This window comes from Ranitomeya imitator, chromosome 3, assembly GCF_032444005.1.
Source record: "Ranitomeya imitator isolate aRanImi1 chromosome 3, aRanImi1.pri, whole genome shotgun sequence".
In the NCBI taxonomy this organism is placed as follows: Eukaryota; Metazoa; Chordata; class Amphibia; order Anura; family Dendrobatidae; genus Ranitomeya; species Ranitomeya imitator.
The window spans coordinates 63,996,625-64,014,573 of NC_091284.1; the positions used below are offsets into that span (position 1 = coordinate 63,996,625).

The 17,949-nt window shown below is 42.7% G+C and overlaps 1 protein-coding gene across 48 annotated transcripts in view; it reads left to right on the forward strand.

Annotated features, from left to right (window-relative positions):
- The window catches only part of ROBO2 (roundabout guidance receptor 2), a 1,525,058-nt gene that overhangs the window by 1,429,249 nt on the left and 77,860 nt on the right, over positions 1-17,949 (forward strand). For 18 of the 48 annotated variants that reach the window (XM_069760914.1, XM_069760925.1, XM_069760948.1 and 15 more), the window contains 3 exons: positions 10,123-10,305; positions 14,614-14,640; positions 15,524-15,592. In XM_069760914.1, the coding sequence (XP_069617015.1) occupies positions 10,123-10,305; positions 14,614-14,640; positions 15,524-15,592 (279 nt within the window). The remainder of the gene's footprint in view (positions 1-10,122; positions 10,306-14,613; positions 14,641-15,523; positions 15,593-17,949) is intronic. The other 30 variants (XM_069760937.1, XM_069760936.1, XM_069760946.1 and 27 more) reach the window with 2 other exon arrangements.

Here is a 17,949-nt window from a genome sequence, read left to right on the forward strand (position 1 = left end):
TACAGATATCTTTGGCTTACTGCTTTTCTAGAACCCTCCTCACATTTCCCCACCTCTACACAAACCATATAGAGGCGAGCTACAAGCCTAAAAATAATAACGAAGCACCCTTGGTGCCCTGGAGAATAACAGTGCCCTCGTTTTGTTCCCCACACAATAGTAATGCCCCTTTTGTGCACCTTCAAAGTGATAATGTCCCTCTGTACCGCCTTATAGTTTCACACTACCCTATAGTAATAGTGTCCCCATTGTAGTAATAATAATGTCACCCTACACCTACTTAGTTTATCAGGCCCATTTAGTGGTAATGTACTCCTGGACCTTATAATAATAATCATAATAATATTAATAATTTCCCTCTGTGCCTTCTAATAATAATTATACACCTCGAGACTCTTTTTAATCATTACTTCCATTGTCCCTCCTTTTATTAATGACCCACCCAATGTGCCTTTTATGATAATAACCAGTCCAATGTGACTCCTTGCGCTGTATCTCCCTTCCTTTTGACAATGTTTCACAAGTGTGCCTACCATTCTTTTAGCAATGTCCTCCTCAGTGTGTTTCCCCTACTTTTAACGATGTCCTGCTCGATGTCCCTACCTTCCCATTAACAATGTCTCGCTCAGTGTGCTTCCCCTCCTATTGACAATGTCCCCCTCAGTGTACCTACCTTCCCATTAACAATGTCCCCCTCAGTGTGTTTCCCCTACTTTTGACGATGTCCCCCTTAGTGTGCCTACCTTCCCATTAACAATGTCCCCCTCAGTGTGTTTCCCCTACTTTTGACGATGTCCCCCTTAGTGTGCCTACCTTCCCATTAACAATGTCCCACTCAGTGTGCTTCCCCTACTTTTGACAATGTCCCCCACAGTGTGCCTACCTTCCCATTAACAATTTCCCCTCAGTGTGTTTCCCCTACTTTTGATGATGTCCCCCTTAGTGTGCCTACCTTCCCATTACCAATGTCCCACTCAGTGTGCTTCCCCTCCTATTGACAATGTCCCCCTCAGTGTGTCTACCTTCCCATTAACAATGTCCTGCCCATTGTGCTTCCTCTCCTATTGACGATGTCCCCCTCAGTGTGCCTACCTTCCCATTAACAATGTCCCCCTCAGTGTGTTTCCCCTACTTTTGATGATGTCCCCCTTAGTGTGCCTACCTTCCCATTAACAATGTCCCGCCCAGTGTGCTTCCCCTCCTATTGACAATGTCCCCCTCAGTGTACCTACCTTCCCATTAACAATGTCCCGCCCAGTGTGTTTCCCCTACTTTTGACGATGTCCCCCTTAGTGTGCCTACCTTCCCATTAACAATGTCCCCCCTCAGTGTGTTTCCCCTACTTTTGACGATGTCCCCCTTAGTGTGCCTACCTTCCCATTAACAATGTCCCGCTCAGTGTGCTTCCCCTCCTATTGACAATGTCCCCCTCAGTGTGCCTACCTTCCCATTAACAATGTCCCCCCTCAGTGAGTTTCCCCTACTTTTGACGATGTCCCCCTTAGTGTGCCTACCTTCCCATTAACAATGTCCCGCTCAGTGTGCTTCCCCTCCTATTGACAATGTCCCCCTCAGTGTGCCTACCTTCCCATTAACAATGTCCCCCCTCAGTGAGTTTCCCCTACTTTTGACGATGTCCCCCTTAGTGTGCCTACCTTCCCATTAACAATGTCCCGCTCAGTGTGCTTCCCCTTCTTTTGACAATGTCCCATTCAATGTGTCTACCTTTCTTTTGACAATGCCCCACTCAGTGTGCCCACCTTCCTTTTAGCAATGTCCAACTGAGTGTGCATGTCTCTTTTTGACAGTGTCCACCCCACTGTGCCTCCCTTCCTTTTGATAATGACACCCAACGTGCCACTTATTACTAATAATAATAATCCTTCTTGCTTAAAGAATAAAACAAACTAATCCTCACCTCCCCCTGCTCCCATGCCACAGTGACCCATTCCTCCTCTGAGGCAGTGAAATGTTGTCATTGCGTCACCGCCTGATACTTCCTTTGGGTTGCCAACTTTTTTGCATGGCGGAAATTGTCAGCAGCCTGTCTTACCAAGCTGTGAATGGCTCTCTTCTCAGCTACAGTTTTTTCAGTATCAGCGTCCTAATGATGTCAAAAGTGTTAATAATGTTGCTGGCCAATGCAGCCCACAGGCGAACCAGCCCATCTGGCATTTGTGAGAATTGCCAGATAGCCAGTCCAGCTCTGCCTCTGAATATATTGTGGCTATTAACAATAACAGAAAATAAATAGTAGTAGACATTATGAACAGCATTTAATCTCTATGACTTTGACCTCTGCTCGCATATTATTATATATAGTTGATAGAAACATATATAATACATTGTGGTCATATGTGTAATATACATATCCATGTATCCGTCTGTTCTGGCTTATCCCCAGCCCATCACTTCACGCCGTACACCCTGCCAAATGGAGTTAAAAGGTTTCTGCAGTAAATACCAGATAAAAGAACAAGTATATTGGACATAAAAAGAACGCCAACCCAAAGGAGCCATCTTTTCCAGATAATTATGCTCAAGATGGCAGCTAATTGTTTCCTTAACGATCTCAGCGTCCCTGCCTCGACAATCATTTTATGACACCTTCTTTTATGTCATTAATACTCCGAGCATTGAAAGCAATTATGCCGCTCTTATATCGTATATATTCCTTTTTTGGATTTTTTCTTCATTAACTCGGTGGAGTTGCGGGCTAGATGAAATAGCACCTATGGGTCACATTGACTGATGAGAGGGTTTTACTGTTTGCTTTGTAAAAAATGTAATTGGACTCCTTATTAACCCCCTTTGTCTTTTCTATATTGTAGAATAACACATATTGATCGCCAAATACAAACAGCCCCGGAAAATCATTACTAGTTCAGGATCAGTGCTTCATTTATATCACTAATAAAATATATCTATTCTGTTCTAATAAAACAGATAATTAGAGCATTGAATGGAAATGTGAACACCCGGTTGAGGAATATATAAGTACAGATCAAATCATCTCAAGGTTATTTGGCTATGTAAACTTGTATTTTATATTTCATTCTCTATTGTTTTATGCAGCCTGTATTTTATTATATTGTGCCGAGTGCTAAAGATCAAACAGATCTAACAACAGATTTCACAATACAGTGTTAGATAAATCTCTTAGACTTGATGTGGCTGGTGTGCTTACTTTGAGAATCCACATCAGAATGGTTGCATAATTCTGATATTAGGATGATTATTTTTTGAATTGAGCTAAAGAGTGAGAGACCTCATGAGTACAAGTGTATACAGTTTGCACTCACCCAGCCTGGCTGATAGCTGCAGCTTGTACTGAGTAGTGTTAGGTCTCAGCAGTTAGGAGGACATTGATAAGCTGCCAATTAGGCTAGGTGGGGGGAACTTGAGCTTAAGCTTTCACAGAGGATTATACAGCTACAGTCATTCTGACATGGATTTTCATAATAATATTTCTCGTGACGGATCCACTTAAACAGAATAGCAAAATAAACTACTAACACTGCTTCTATTACACAATTTCTGATGATGCTTATGGCCTTTATTTATGAGCCTCCGGCACCTGATACCAATCATATGTTGATCAAAGTCACGATCTACTAATGGCATCACCGCTCATTGATGGGCGCCATGATGTCATTAGTACAGCGCGTGACTGTTAAGGCTATTGATTTTCTTCAACAGTCATCTGCCTGCTGCTTGCAACCAAAAAACAAGTGAATGAAAAGAATTCCTAAGCTGGAACTTCATAGGAAAAGACAGTTGAGTAGCGTTTTTTTTCTTTTAGAATGTAGCACATAGCGTGTATGTGTGTATATATATGTATGTCTATATGTGTATTTTTATATATATATATATATATATGTGTGTGTGTATGTATGTATATACAGTATGTGTAAGTCTATATATATATATATATATATATGTATATATATATATACATATATATATATATATATATATATAATGTGCTACATCTAAAAGAAAAAATAACACAACTCTACCTTAAAAATTGTTTTAGTTCTTTTAGTACTATGTATATCTATATATACAAAGCTGAGTGTATGTGTGTGTGTGTGTATGTATCAAGTCACGCCCACTCCTCATAGCCCAGCCCAATGGTAGCTGGAGAGCGGGGTTGCAGAGGGAAAGTACAGGACGAGGGTGAAGAGTGGAGCTGCGAGGAAGAGAGCGGGACAGCCAGTGGAGACAGGGGCTGCTGAGGGAGAGCACGGGGCTGTGGGCGGAAAATGTGGGACGGCGATTGGAGAGTGGGGCTGCGGAAAGAGAAAGCTGGACGGCAAGTGGAGAGCTGGGCTTCGGAGGGAGAGAGCTGGACGGCGGGTGGAGAGCTGGGCTTTGGAGGGAGAGAGCTGGACGGCGGGTGGAGAGCTGGGCTTTGGAGGGAGAGAGCTGGACGGCGGGTGGAGAGCTGGGCTTTGGAGGGAGAGAGCTGGACGGCGGGTGGAGAGCTGGGCTTCGGAGGGAGAGAAGCGGACGGTGAGTGGAGAGAGGGGCTGCAGAGGGAGAGCGCTGGACGACATTAGTTACTATGCCAGGGCAATACCGGGCTCTTCAGCTAGTAGTATATATATTTTTCTTTTTCAATTTTCTGCTATATACTTGTGGCTTGTTGGTGTTTCCTAGAACCTAAAAGCGGTGAAGTAACTTTAAGCTTTTGGCTCCCAATGCAAAAGCTCCAACATGGTGCCAATTATTGCAGATTTTTAATAGTAATTTTTAATAGTGTTTTTTCAATTGGTCAAAGGGACTTTTTGGCCCCCCTGAGCTCTGGGGCCTTGTTACGATGGCAACCCCTTTACCTATTATAGTTACGCCCCTGATTAGAAGTCTTCAACCCTTTTTCCATAATTTGCCAATGCGACAATGTGTTTGGGAATCAATCTTTTGCAGTAGTTAGCTGTGCATCAAAATAACTGTACAAACAAAGAACTGACTATTAGTACAACTTTGGTCAAAATGTTTAGCGCACCTTCGTTCGCCCCTACTTGTATCTCTTCCCCACCTCTTCTGCCTTGATTGACATCTCTGGCTTTACAGGAGCAGTCAGATCACAGAGATAGATGGTACCTAGTAAGTAGGTAGCAAGGGGCACTGAACTGTTTGACAAGGTCAAAGCTGAACCCAGCACCTGAGCTTTGTTTGAACAGTCATTTCCTTTTTAAAAATTATTATTTTTATTATTATTTATTTATATAGCACCATTGATTCCATGGTGCTGTATATGAGGAGGGGTTATATTCAAATTACAGATATTGCTTACAGTAAGCAAGCTAACAATTACAGACTGATACAGAGGGGCGAGGACCCTGCCCTTGTGGGCTTACATTCTACAGGATGGTGGGGAAGGAGACAATAGGTCGAGGTTTGCCAGAGCTCCGGTGATGGTGAGGCGGTAGCTCCGGTAGTGGTGAGGAGACAGCAGGGTCAGTGCAGGCTGTAGGCTTTCCTGAAGAGGTGGGTTTTCAGGTTCTGTCTGAAAGATCCGAATGTGGTTGATAGGGTTGAGCGAAACGGGTCGGCCATTTTCAGAAGTCGCCGACTTTTGGCAAAGTCGGGTTTCATGAAACCCGACCCGACCCCTGTGTGGGGTCGGCCATGAGGTCGGCAATCTTCTGAATTTGGTATCGGAATTCCGATACCGAGTTCCGATATGTTTGCAATATCGGAAATCGGTATCAGAATCCATATTTAAGTGTAAAATAAAGAATTAAAATAAAAAATATTGCTATACTTACCATCTGACACGCCCTGGTACTAACCGGCAGCCTTCCTTCCTTAGAATCAGCGCGTGAAGGACTTTAGATGACGTCGCGGCTTGTGATTGGTCGTGCGACCACCCATGTGACCGCTCACGCGACCAATCACAAGCCGCGACGTCACCGAAGGTCCTTCAAGCGCTGATTCTTTGGAAGGAAGGCTGCCGGAAAGAAGCAGGGCGCCTCCGAGGGTGAGTATATTCCTATTAGGTATATACTCACCCTCGAACGCACCCTGCCTCTTTCCGGCAGCCTTCCTTCCTTCGCGTCCGAGGGTGAGTATATTCCTATTAGGTATATATTCACCCTCGGACGCACCCTGCTTCTTTCCGGCAGCCTTCCTTCCTAAGAATCAGCGCTTGAAGGACCTTCGGTGACGTCGCGGCTTGTGATTGGTCACGTGAGCGGTCACATGGGCGGTCGCGCGACCAATCACAAGCCGCGACGTCATCTAAGGTCCTTCACGCGCTGATTCTAAGGAAGGAAGGCTGCCGGTTAGTACCAGGGCGCGTCAGAGGGTAAGTATAGCAATATTTTTTATTTTAATTCTTTATTTTACACTTAAATATGGATCCCAGGGCCTGAAGGAGAGTTTCCTCTCCTTCAGACCCTGGGAACCATAGTATCCCATTGCACTGCATTGGGTTTCGTGTTTCGGCCGACCCCGACCCCGACTTTTCTATAGGATCGGCCGATTTCACTCGACCCGACTTTTGAGAAAGTCGGGTTTCGTGAAACCCGACGAGATCCTATAAAAGTAAAAGTCGCTCAACCATAGTGGTTGATAGTCGGACGTGTTGGGGCAAAGAATTCCAGAGGATGGGGGATATTCGGGAGAAGTCTTGGAGGTGGTTGGGTCAGTAGCGGATAAGTGTGGAGGAGAGAAAGAGGTCTTGGGAGGACCAGAGATTACATGAGGGAAGATATCAAGAGATTAGTTCAGAGATATATGGAGGAGACAGGTTATGGATGGCTTTGTAGGTTAGTATTAGTACAGGTGTTATTCATCAAAATGTATGAAGTATCTTAATTTCTACCACCAAAGTTTGATGAGGACTCCCCAATGCTATATTACAATAAGTCCGATAGATTTTAAGGTGAGCAGCAAAAAAAATTCAATCATCTCTTCAGCGTCAGCCTCATGTGTCGGCTACCATTCATCTATAACTTGACCTCTATATTAGGTTTAATGGCCCATGAAGACATTACTTCTCTCTTGCCTGATCCGCTAACAGTTTATAAATCCATAGTTGTATCTAACACATTAATTTAGTCCAAATTACACTTGCGCGGATAAAATTGTACTTGCTGATACGTAGCGCTTAGGATTGCATTTTTATAGCATAAATTGCAATAAGCTCGGTTGGTTCAGACTTGCAAACTTTCACGGTATTAATTGCAGTTGATTTGGATGTGACTAATTAATTTTTGCTTCAGCAAATTAGTTTTATTCTTCATTAGTCTCCAGTTGGAGGAAGACAGTGTATATCATTACATCTTTGTCTGCAGAACAATGGCGGGATGCAGGTCACCCTCATGGCTTGTCTTCCATCTAATTAGTGGCGCTGACAGTATTGTTCCTGCAACACCTGCTTTCACAGGCCTTCCAGTACAAACATACCTGTGGCTTCCCGTATATATTATCCACCGGAGTACTAGATTTTTAGGACCGATACTAATAAATATCATCCAGTAAATTGCAATTATGTCTTTAACCAGGATTTGGAAACGCTTTGATTTCTGGAATTGCATACGATTGAGTCAATTTCTGATGACGTTGGGCAAATTTTTAGCCAATGGAAACTCAAGTATGGGGCAAAAATTATCCAACTTTATTATTGACAAACGAGCCTGTTTAGCCCTCTTATCCCAGAAAATAGTGAATTAGTAGTGATGTAGCATGGTCTTCTGTGTTCTGTGTGTAGGCACTAGTGATGAGCGGTGTCCTCCGAGTATTTTTTAGTGCTCAGAGATTTAGTTTTTATCGTCTCAGCTGAATGATTTACAGCTATTAGCCAGGCTGAGTACATGTGGGGGTTGCCTGGTTGCTAGGGAATCCCCACATGTAATCAAGCTGGCTAATAGCTGTAAATCATTCAGCTGCGGCGAAGAAAACTAAATCTCTGATCACTAAAAAATACTCGGAGGACCCCCGAGCGTGCTCGGGTAATCTTGGGTAACGAGCATATTCGCTTATCACTAGTAGGCACCATTTATGTTGCTGACCCAATTGTCAATTTTGCAACTTGAGTCAAATCTTTGGCTTTGAGCCCAAGCACATAAAGTAATTATGCAAAAATGAACAAAACACATACTCTATGCAGTATGTGTTTTCCTTACCTTGGCTCTAAGCTTATTATATCCTGAGACATGTAAAGGAACATAACCAGCATTTAAGTAAAAAAAAAATTGTGATATTCTGTCACAAGATGTCTTTGCCCCGTCTGTCTCTGTGTGGCCATCCAATGATTGTAATATAAATTACAGCTAACTTTAAAGGAATTGTATTATGAGGGTGACACATCTATGCAAGCACATAGGCTATGTTCACACATGGCATTTTTACAGTGTTTTTTTTTTACTTTCTTGTCTCCAGCCACAACCTGCACTCCTGACAGTAAAAATGTGATTTGTCTACAGCACATGTTAAAGAAGCTCTCCTCCTAACATCAAATTTTATATCTTCTTAATGTATTAGGATCATCATATTATATAGCACTGTGTATTTACAATTGCTCATTTTGCCTTTCTATCCAGCTAATTCTTCTCTTTTTTCTGCTCTATATAGAAACAGGAAGTCTCTTGTCCCTGCATTTATCATTCCCCTCTTCAGCTCCTGACCCAGTTGCTTCCTCCTCCCCACTGCCAGGGACATTTGTAATGATGACTCATACAGGGAAAATTGACCTCTTGTTTCTACATAGAGCTTAGAAGGATTCAGCTACTCAGTTTGTAATCATATAATGTCATAAACCTAATGGAAAAGAGACTAATTATTTGGGTAGAAAGGCCAAATGAGCAATTGTAAGTACATAATGCCACATAATATGCAGACTGCAATATATTCAGAGAGCTTAAATTATGTAAAGTATGATGGAAGTGCTTTCTTTAATAAAGTTACCATAGTGGTAAAACACAGCTGCTTTTCTTTAAAAAAAATGTATTAAATACACTGCAAAATTCCATGTGTAAACAAATCAATTTCCTAACTTAGCAACACACTATATATAGTGTAAGTCGCTGTATAGTACCTTTAGAGGGATTTTCCCCTACTTTAAAATGTATTATCAGAGAGCCCAGTGTGGGATATAAAAGAAAAAAATATGTATTCACTTCCAGGAGTGGCATTGCTCCTCTACACTCGCTACTAAGTCATCCATTAGCATCAACATCCAGGGAAGGTATCACTGTGGCTAATGAGAAACTGCTGATGTGTCTAAGCTTCTTAAAAAAAGTGGGGAAAATCCCATTTAATGGCACTTGTGATATTACCCTAAGCGATGCTATCATTACAGATGAGGGAGGAAAAGTGTTCATAGTATTTAGTTCCAACCTCTGGCAAAGCCCTCTTTTGCGTCTGGACTTTACTTCTGTGACCGTCATTTGTGGCCCAACACTTCATGGGTGTCTCTGATGCTTCCTAGACTTCTAGGCCGAGCCTGCAGCTACATCATGACTCCTTTGGGCCTAGGACGTAAGAAGGAAAAGTGTTCATAGTATTTAGTTCCAACCTCTGGCAAAGCCCTATTTTGCGTCTGGACTTTACTTCTGTGATCGTCATTCGTGGCCCAACACCTCATGGGCGTCTCTGATGCTTCCTAGACTCCTAGGCCGAGCCTGCAGCTACATCATGACTACTTTGGGCCTAGGACGTAAGAGAGGTACTCGTGAGGATGCCAGCTGCAGAAGTGAAGTCAAGCTGCACCATAAGATAGGACCAGAGGTCAGAACCTGGCATCTCAAATCTTTTTGCTGATATAATTAAGAATTCAGAGAGTCGAGAGTTATTATCAAGTCGTTCCTTTGCGTAGGACACTGATTTGGTTTATTGCCTTCTCTAAGTACCTTGGCTATATCAAAGTGGCTTGTTGGAGGAAATCTAGGTTCTGCTGCTTTTCTAGTCCCCCTTACGCTCCAGCTCCATCGACATCTAACCTGTAGGTTTCGCCCTTGCCTAATATAAAATCATGTAACACAGAAATCTGATTGGCTGCCATGTGCTCCACAATCTATGAATGACGTGATTGTCCTTTGGATGCCATTATCTCTTACATCTTCTCTTCCATTATATTATTACATTTTTACATATATATTTTTTTTTTTGCAGGAAATCGTAATGAAGTTTTAATCACAGAGAATAACAACAGCATCACCGAGCAGATCACTGATGTTGTAAAACAACCGGCCTTCATCGCAGGAATTGGTGGGGCATGCTGGGTAATTCTCATGGGATTCAGCATATGGCTGTACTGGCGCAGAAAGAAGAGAAAGGGACTCAGCAACTATGCCGGTAAGAGATGAAATAGAACATGCAGTGCAATCTTCATTCCGGGATTAGGATGCAAGGAATGACGTGAAATGCGTTTTGTGCAGTGAAGTATCTTGGGTACCCAACAAAGTCTGTTAGCCAGCAGTGATTCCATATAAAAACAGAACTTGGAGTTAACCAGTGATAGATATGTTGTGGAGAAAGCCTATTACTGAAAAATGTTCCCAAATAATTATTATACGTCTTCTCACCAGTTCTAAGCCAGCAGAAAACGTAAAGGGAATCTGTCAGTAGGATCCACCCTCTTCGACTGTATGGATATGCAGATCATAGGAAGCTGAATAATCTGATATCCTGATATCCGCAATCCAATGTTTTATTCAATGTTTTCTTTATATGTAAATGAGCTCTTAAGATCTATGGGCCCGACATAGATCTCTCCCGAGAATCTGCCTCCAGAGCTTATTTTAATTGAAAGGGGAGTTACCAGTGTGAGACACATTTCCCATATGTTTTAAAATAAGCTCTGGAGGCAGATCAGATTCTCAAGGAGGTCAGTGTCTGGCCCATAAATCTTAACAGCTCATTTACATATTCAATTGTGGATTTTGCTGGAATAAATCATTAAATTGCCGATATCAAGGTATCATTTTATTCAACTTTTTCCTGTGTGCTTAGGAGGGTTGATCCTACTGACAGATAGATAGATACATAATGATGATGATAGATAGATAGATAGATAGATAGATAGATAGATAGATAGATAGATAAGAGATAGATAGATAGATAGATAGATAATAGATAGATAGATAGATAGATAGATAGATAGATAGATAGATGATAGATAGATAGATAGATCATGATGATATTAGATGGATGATAGATAGATAAATAGATAGATAAGAGATAGATAGATATTTTTGTAGGTTTCTGTGTATCGCCACTCTCTAGTAGGTAAAGTCCTCTCATTATTCTTCCACCACCACATCTCCAGTAATACGCTGACCCAGATAATTCTGCAGTCCTCGCTTGTTGTAGGCGGATGTATGAGTTCCTAGTACATAAGAAGCTGGTGCTTCTCCAGGACCAGGGAATTTGATAGATCTTTGCAGAGCAGAAGATCAAATGGATAAGATGTTAGATCAAACCAATAGTACTTCAAAGCAGGATCCAGCGCGGTATATTGTGGCACGGCTTCTCTTGAGATACGATCATGTCAGATGTTTGAACTCTCCAGACGGCGAATATTAATGGTTGGAATTATGGAAATTTCAGGGAAAAAAAGGCAGGAGAAATATAAGAAGGAGGGCCGGAGAGTAGTATTACAATTTGTTCCTGGAATGAGGAATTAGGAGAAAAATGAAAAGTATGAGATATGACACGATCTCTTTTCAAGATCTCATTACAGCCGTTTTGTTATATACCTGGTTTCATTAAGCAATGCTCTTTAAAATGTATTAAAAATGTAGAAGAAAACGAAACGATACAAAGCCTGTGACTCTATAGGGGACCTATTGCCTCTCCTGCTTTAGTGATGCTTGTATTCTCCGTCTCCGTTGTGGAGCATCTTCTTCAGGACTGTTGTTGTTTCTGTGTTATTTCTCTAAGAATTATTTTTAAATAAATTGACAACTGGATGTTACCATTCTCCTTGCCAAATGGGTGTGTCTCTGTGCAGTCAGTACTGATTGAACAGTTTTAGAGTAAACGTTTATGGACACACCCAATTGTTAATTCATCCATATATTTTTAGGAGGAGTAACTGAGGGACGCAAAGTTTAAAGAACATTTATTTAAATTTACATTTATTTTATACAAGATATTTCCTAGAAATACATACATAAAGCTAATATAATAGAGCACATATCGTGCTCATGTTTACCAGTATTATTACAGAGGGGTTAGTTTTATTATGTCTCCTGGGGAGATGGGTAGATAAGTAGAGATATAGAGATAGATGGATGGATAGATATGGGGTACATAGATAGACAGCGAGATATGTGATAGATTCATGGAGAGATTAATATATATGGAGCTTGATAAATAAATATATTTCCCTGTATAGCTACGGTGCGGGGGTTCATTATTAGTGATGGGCGGATCAGTGGATGTTCGTGTCCATCCTAACATTAAAAAAAAAAAGTTAATTCGGGCACCAGAACAATATCCGAACTCATACCCGAACTTGGACCCCATTGAAATGAATGTGGCTTGAACATCCGGCGTTCCCCCACACTGTCATCTGTACAACAGCACGAAAAACGCCGGCTCTGATCAGCGGTAAGTTTGTTGCCTCGAGCACTATGGTTCTCACGCTGTCATACAAATGACAACATGTGAATCTACAGCGTTGACTGACAGTAAAAAGGTTACCGCCAGTCACAGGCGTAGTCTGATGAAAGTACTACTCTCATTATCGTACGCCTGGTCTCACTGATATCATACGATGACAATCGTATTAATCAGCTGGCGCCTGTGCAGTAAATAAAATTACAAAATGCAGTGGGGTCCCCTCTGTTCTTGCTAACCAGCGCAGGAAGAACAGACAGCGGCGGTCTGCATCCCTCAGCAGTCAGTGTTATCTTGGCAGGTTATCAAAGATAGAGGGTCCGCACCCTGGGGGCTGGTATTCTCAGACTTGTAAAAGGCCATGGACATTGCCTCCCCCAGACTACAGATAGCGGCCAACAGCCATCCCAGAAAAGGCGCATCTATTAGTGGCGTCAATTCAGGTGTTTTGCCTGGCTCTTCCCACTTGCCCTGGTGCTGTGGCAAGTGGGGTGGAATTATTGAGGTTAATGTCAGCTCTGTAATGTACGAGACGCCCCCAGTACTAACACCACAAGCTTAAGTTTAAAACACACACAGAGTAAAGTCCTTTATTTGCAATAAAAACTCCCCTACTCCCTTTACCCATTATTTTCCAAATGAAAATAAAAAACACAGTATCCCTCACCTGTCTGCTGATGGTCAATATGTCCCACAACATTGTCCAACTAGGGTACATCTGGGTGCATTGCTGAGTGATGGCGCAATGTGACCATTCATCCCTGTATCCAGGACAAACTGACCAGAGCGTGAGAAGCTCTGTCTATGACCGGTGGTGGCATCATGAAGGTTACTTCCGGTCACAGGCACAGCTTCTCACGCTCTGCTCCATGTCAGCTGGCTAGCAAGGAGAGTGGTTTCATCACTGATTTGACTGATCTCCTAACCATCTAGATCAGGGGTGTCAAACTGCATTCCTCGAGGGCTGCAAACAGGCCATGTTTTCAGGATTTCCTTGTACTGCACAGGTGATAATTTAATCACCTACACAAATAATGAGCTGGTGATTAAATTATCACCTGTGCAGTACCAGGAAATCCTGAAAACATGACCTGTTTGCAGCCCTCGAGGAATGCAGTTTGACACCCCTGATCTAGATCATCGTGAGACATGGCCATTAATGTGTTACCATTGGATAAGCAAGTATAACTTTAGGTCCCCCCGATTTTTGACAACCAGCCAAGCTAAAGCAGACAGCTGGGGGCAGATATTCTCAGTCTGGGAAGGAGCCATGGATATTGGCCCTCCCCAGCCTAAAAATATCAGCCTGCAGCCATCCCACATATAGGTTAATAGTCCTGTAATACCAAAATGTACCTTTAGCGGGGCAAATGTTCATAGTCCTTGTCTAATGCAAATAATTAGATGCTGTAGAACTTTTCAGTTTTCTCTACAACATATTTAGATTTAATGTGTAATCAATCGAGCAAAGGAGCCAAGCCTTTACTTATATATTGCCTTTCATGCACTCCTTTACTTGTATATTGCCTTTACTTAATTTCCAGTATGTGCATTATAAATCATAGATCACAATTTGTAAATTAATAATCTCACAAAGCCTGACTGCTGCGGCGTAAGAGACTGTGTTGGGCTACCTTGTGGTTGTACAGATGTAGCAGAGCTGAATTTGTGTTTCCTCTCTTATAACGGCAATGACTTTGCATTGTGATAACTGAGGGTTAATACAGATGTGATAGAAGGCATGTGCTAAGTTATGCTGCATCTGGCAAACTCAGCTCTGCTACATCTAAGCATATGTGTTCAGGGGTCTGCCTTGGGATGCACTAAGCTCACATTCTCATTACCACCACTAGTGACATGCAATGTATCACTTGATATGTTAGAGCTCTCCATTGGCTGCTGAGTGGCAATTGCTTCAAAAAAAGTCATGTGACCATGCCGGAAAGTGTCGCTCTCATCACTCGATCACTAGAATGTTTTGATCTTTTTTTCTCCAGTCGAGCTTATAACTCAAATTGTCTTTACCTTCTTGTTTTGCAGTTCAGTCCTTCACCTTTACCCCTGCAGGTACTGTCCATTAGTCTGTGTTACCTCTACACCACCATATCATTGAAATCATTAGCTCTCAGAATTAAATATAATTAAGTCACACCAGAACAATTGCTAACTCTCATTTTTAATTAGGATCTGGCTAGCAATTATTGCTGTACTTGAATGGACCCGGCCCCCTTCAAGATCATTCATCATTAGCAGAGCCCTTAAGTTTCTATACATTCAGCAATGTCCTAAGCTTGATCTTAATACATGGCGTCCTCCTCCGAAATGATATTTGAAAGGATTATATTTATTTCTGAGAGACGTATATATCATCCAGCCAGCTAATAAGATGACTTCAGCTTCGCGCACAGGGAATTCTTCTCTTCTAAAAAGCCTATGAAGCTTAAAGAGGACCTGTGATTTGCCATAAATATATATATATACAATTTGCCTGGTATAAATGCCGCTATTCTTCCGAATCCGGTGATGCTTTTCTTTTGTTCCTGCGCCTCTCCGTTCCTGAGATACGGCCTCTTGTTTTCTGCATATAAATCTAGCCTTTTCAATAAGTGGGTGTGGTCCTCAAGAACACTCCCACAAAGAAGAGCTGACGACCACGCCCACTGGACAAAAAAGACTAGATTTACATACAGGGAAGACTGAGCTATATCTCAGGAATGGAGAGAAGCAGGATCAAAAGAAAAGCAAAACCAGATTCAGGAAAAGAGTGGCTTCTCTTGGTTAAAAAAAAATATATATTTATGAAAACTGACAGGTCCCCTTTAAAACCATTATTTCACCAATTTCAGTATGTTCTAGATACATTTTACACATCATTGACACTGCAACATAGATTATTACAAGTTGTATCCAAAATCGGCGAATATCCTCTTTTTCTACATCCTTTACTTAGATTCCCCAGATACAACCATGCACCACAAAGTTGCACTTGGCACAAAGAAGGGGAGCTGGCACAATGCAGGTATATCTATTTGATATAATGAAGAAATAAATCAACATTTAACTATGGCAGGCTATTTTCAAGTTATAATTTACCTATCTAGTAATATTTCAGCAGGGCCCACTAAATACTTTATTTAAAGTGGTATAAGCTGCAATATTTCATCATACCACTAGAGGGCAGACAATTAGCTTAATTGTAAAGGGGTCTATGTGCATGTTTTTCTATAAGGTGTAACATAATTGGACACTTGTAGTGCTTACTTTTGCTATATGTAAAATTTGGATTCTGGTAAAACAAAAATTTTGTAGGAGCAAGATTATTTATTTCAAAGCAGCTTATCTATATAGGTGGCCTTATAGGGGATCAATGTAGATATATCTACCTTATAGACATAATGCCTTTGTTAGCAAACATATTGAGTTATTTCAGACATGCTTATAAAAGACTACAGGGTTTAGATTGATATATTTAGTTGGCATAAAACTTCTCAATTAATTGCCAATGTAAAGGTATTGTGACCCAATAAAAGACTAGGTAATAGAATTATTTGGGCAAACTGAGAGGATTTGGGACTGGAGATCCTTTGGGACACAGTTATTGTGGTCAGAGAATGAGAGGTCACAGATGTCAGGCCAAAGTCATTATAGTCTGGTCACTACGGACATCTGATAGATCAGATTTTAATATAGTTCTGCAGTCTTCTGACTCTGAATATAGACATATGTCAATCATCTGTAGGGTATAAACAACCTGCAAAGGGCTCTCATTATACTAAATGAACTAATACTTTATTAAGTCTTGATTTTTATATGGCACATTAAAGAAAACCTATCAGAGCATCTTACCTAAACCACTAGATGTTAGATTAGCTTCTGTGCTTTCTAAATGTGTTTTTATTTACACCATTAGGCATAAGATTTAAATTTCTTTATTTGTAATGACAATTATTCATTAACTTGCTTCAGTCAGGACGATCGGGATCCACTGTCTGGAGTCAGTAAGGTGGGGCTAAACTGTATGGAGTCAGGAAGGTGGGGTTCCTTCTTCTGGAGTCAGGACGGTGGGGCTCCTCTGTCTGGTGTCAGGAAGGTGGAGCCCCTCTGTCTGGTGTCAGAAGGTGGGGCACCTCTGTCTGGAGACAGGAAGCTGGTGCTCCTCTGTCTGGAGACAGGAAGCTGGTGCTCCTCTGTCTGGAGACAGAAAGCTGGTGCTCCTGTGTCAGGAGACAGGAAGCTGGTGCTCCTCTCTCAGGAGACAGGAAGCTGGTGCTCCTCTCTCAGGAGACAGGAAGCTGGTGCTCCTCTGTCAGGAGACAGGAAGCTGGTGCTCCTCTCTCAGGAGACAGGAAGCTGGTGCTCCTCTGTCAGGAGACAGGAAGCTGGTGCTCCTCTCTCAGGAGACAGGAAGCTGGTGCTCCTCTCTCAGAAGACAGGAAGCTGGTGCTCCTCTGTCAGGAGACAGGAAGCTGGTGCTCCTCTCTCAGAAGACAGGAAGCTGGTGCTCCTCTGTCAGGAGACAGGAAGCTGGTGCTCCTCTGTCAGGAGACAGGAAGCTGGTGCTCCTCTGTCAGGAGACAGGAAGCTGGTGCTCCTCTCTCAGGAGACAGGAAGCTGGTGCTCCTCTCTCAGAAGACAGGAAGCTGGTGCTCCTCTGTCAGTAGACAGGAAGCTGGTGCTCATCTCTCAGAAGACAGGAAGCTGGTGCTCCTCTGTCAGGAGACAGGAAGCTGGTGCTTCTCTCTCTGGAGACAGGAAGCTGGTGCTCCTCTCTCAGAAGGCAGGAAGCTGGTGCTCCTCTGTCAGGAGACAGGAAGCTGGTGCTTCTCTCTCTGGAGACAGGAAGCTGGTACTCCTCTGTCTGGAGACAGGAAGCTGGTGCTCCTCTGTCAGGAGACAGGAAGCTGGTGCTCCTCTGTCAGGAGACAGGAAGCTGGTGCTCCTCTGTCAGGAGACAGGAAGCTGGTGCTCCTCTGTCAGGAGACAGGAAGCTGGTGCTCCTCTGTCAGGAGACAGGAAGCTGGTGCTCCTCTGTCTGGAGACAGGAAGCTGGTACTCCTCTGTCTGGAGACAGGAAGCTGGTGCTCCTCTGTCTGGAGACAGGAAGCTGGTGTTCCTCTGTCTGGAGACAGAAAGCTGGTGCTCCTCTGTCAGGAGACAGGAAGCTGGTGCTCCTCTCTCAGGAGACAGGAAGCTGGTGCTCCTCTCTCAGAAGACAGGAAGCTGGTGCTCCTCTGTCAGGAGACAGGAAGCTGGTGCTCCTCTGTCAGGAGACAGGAAGCTGGTGCTCCTCTCTCAGGAGACAGGAAGCTGGTGCTCCTCTCTCAGAAGACAGGAAGCTGGTGCTCCTCTGTCAGGAGACAGGAAGCTGGTGCTCCT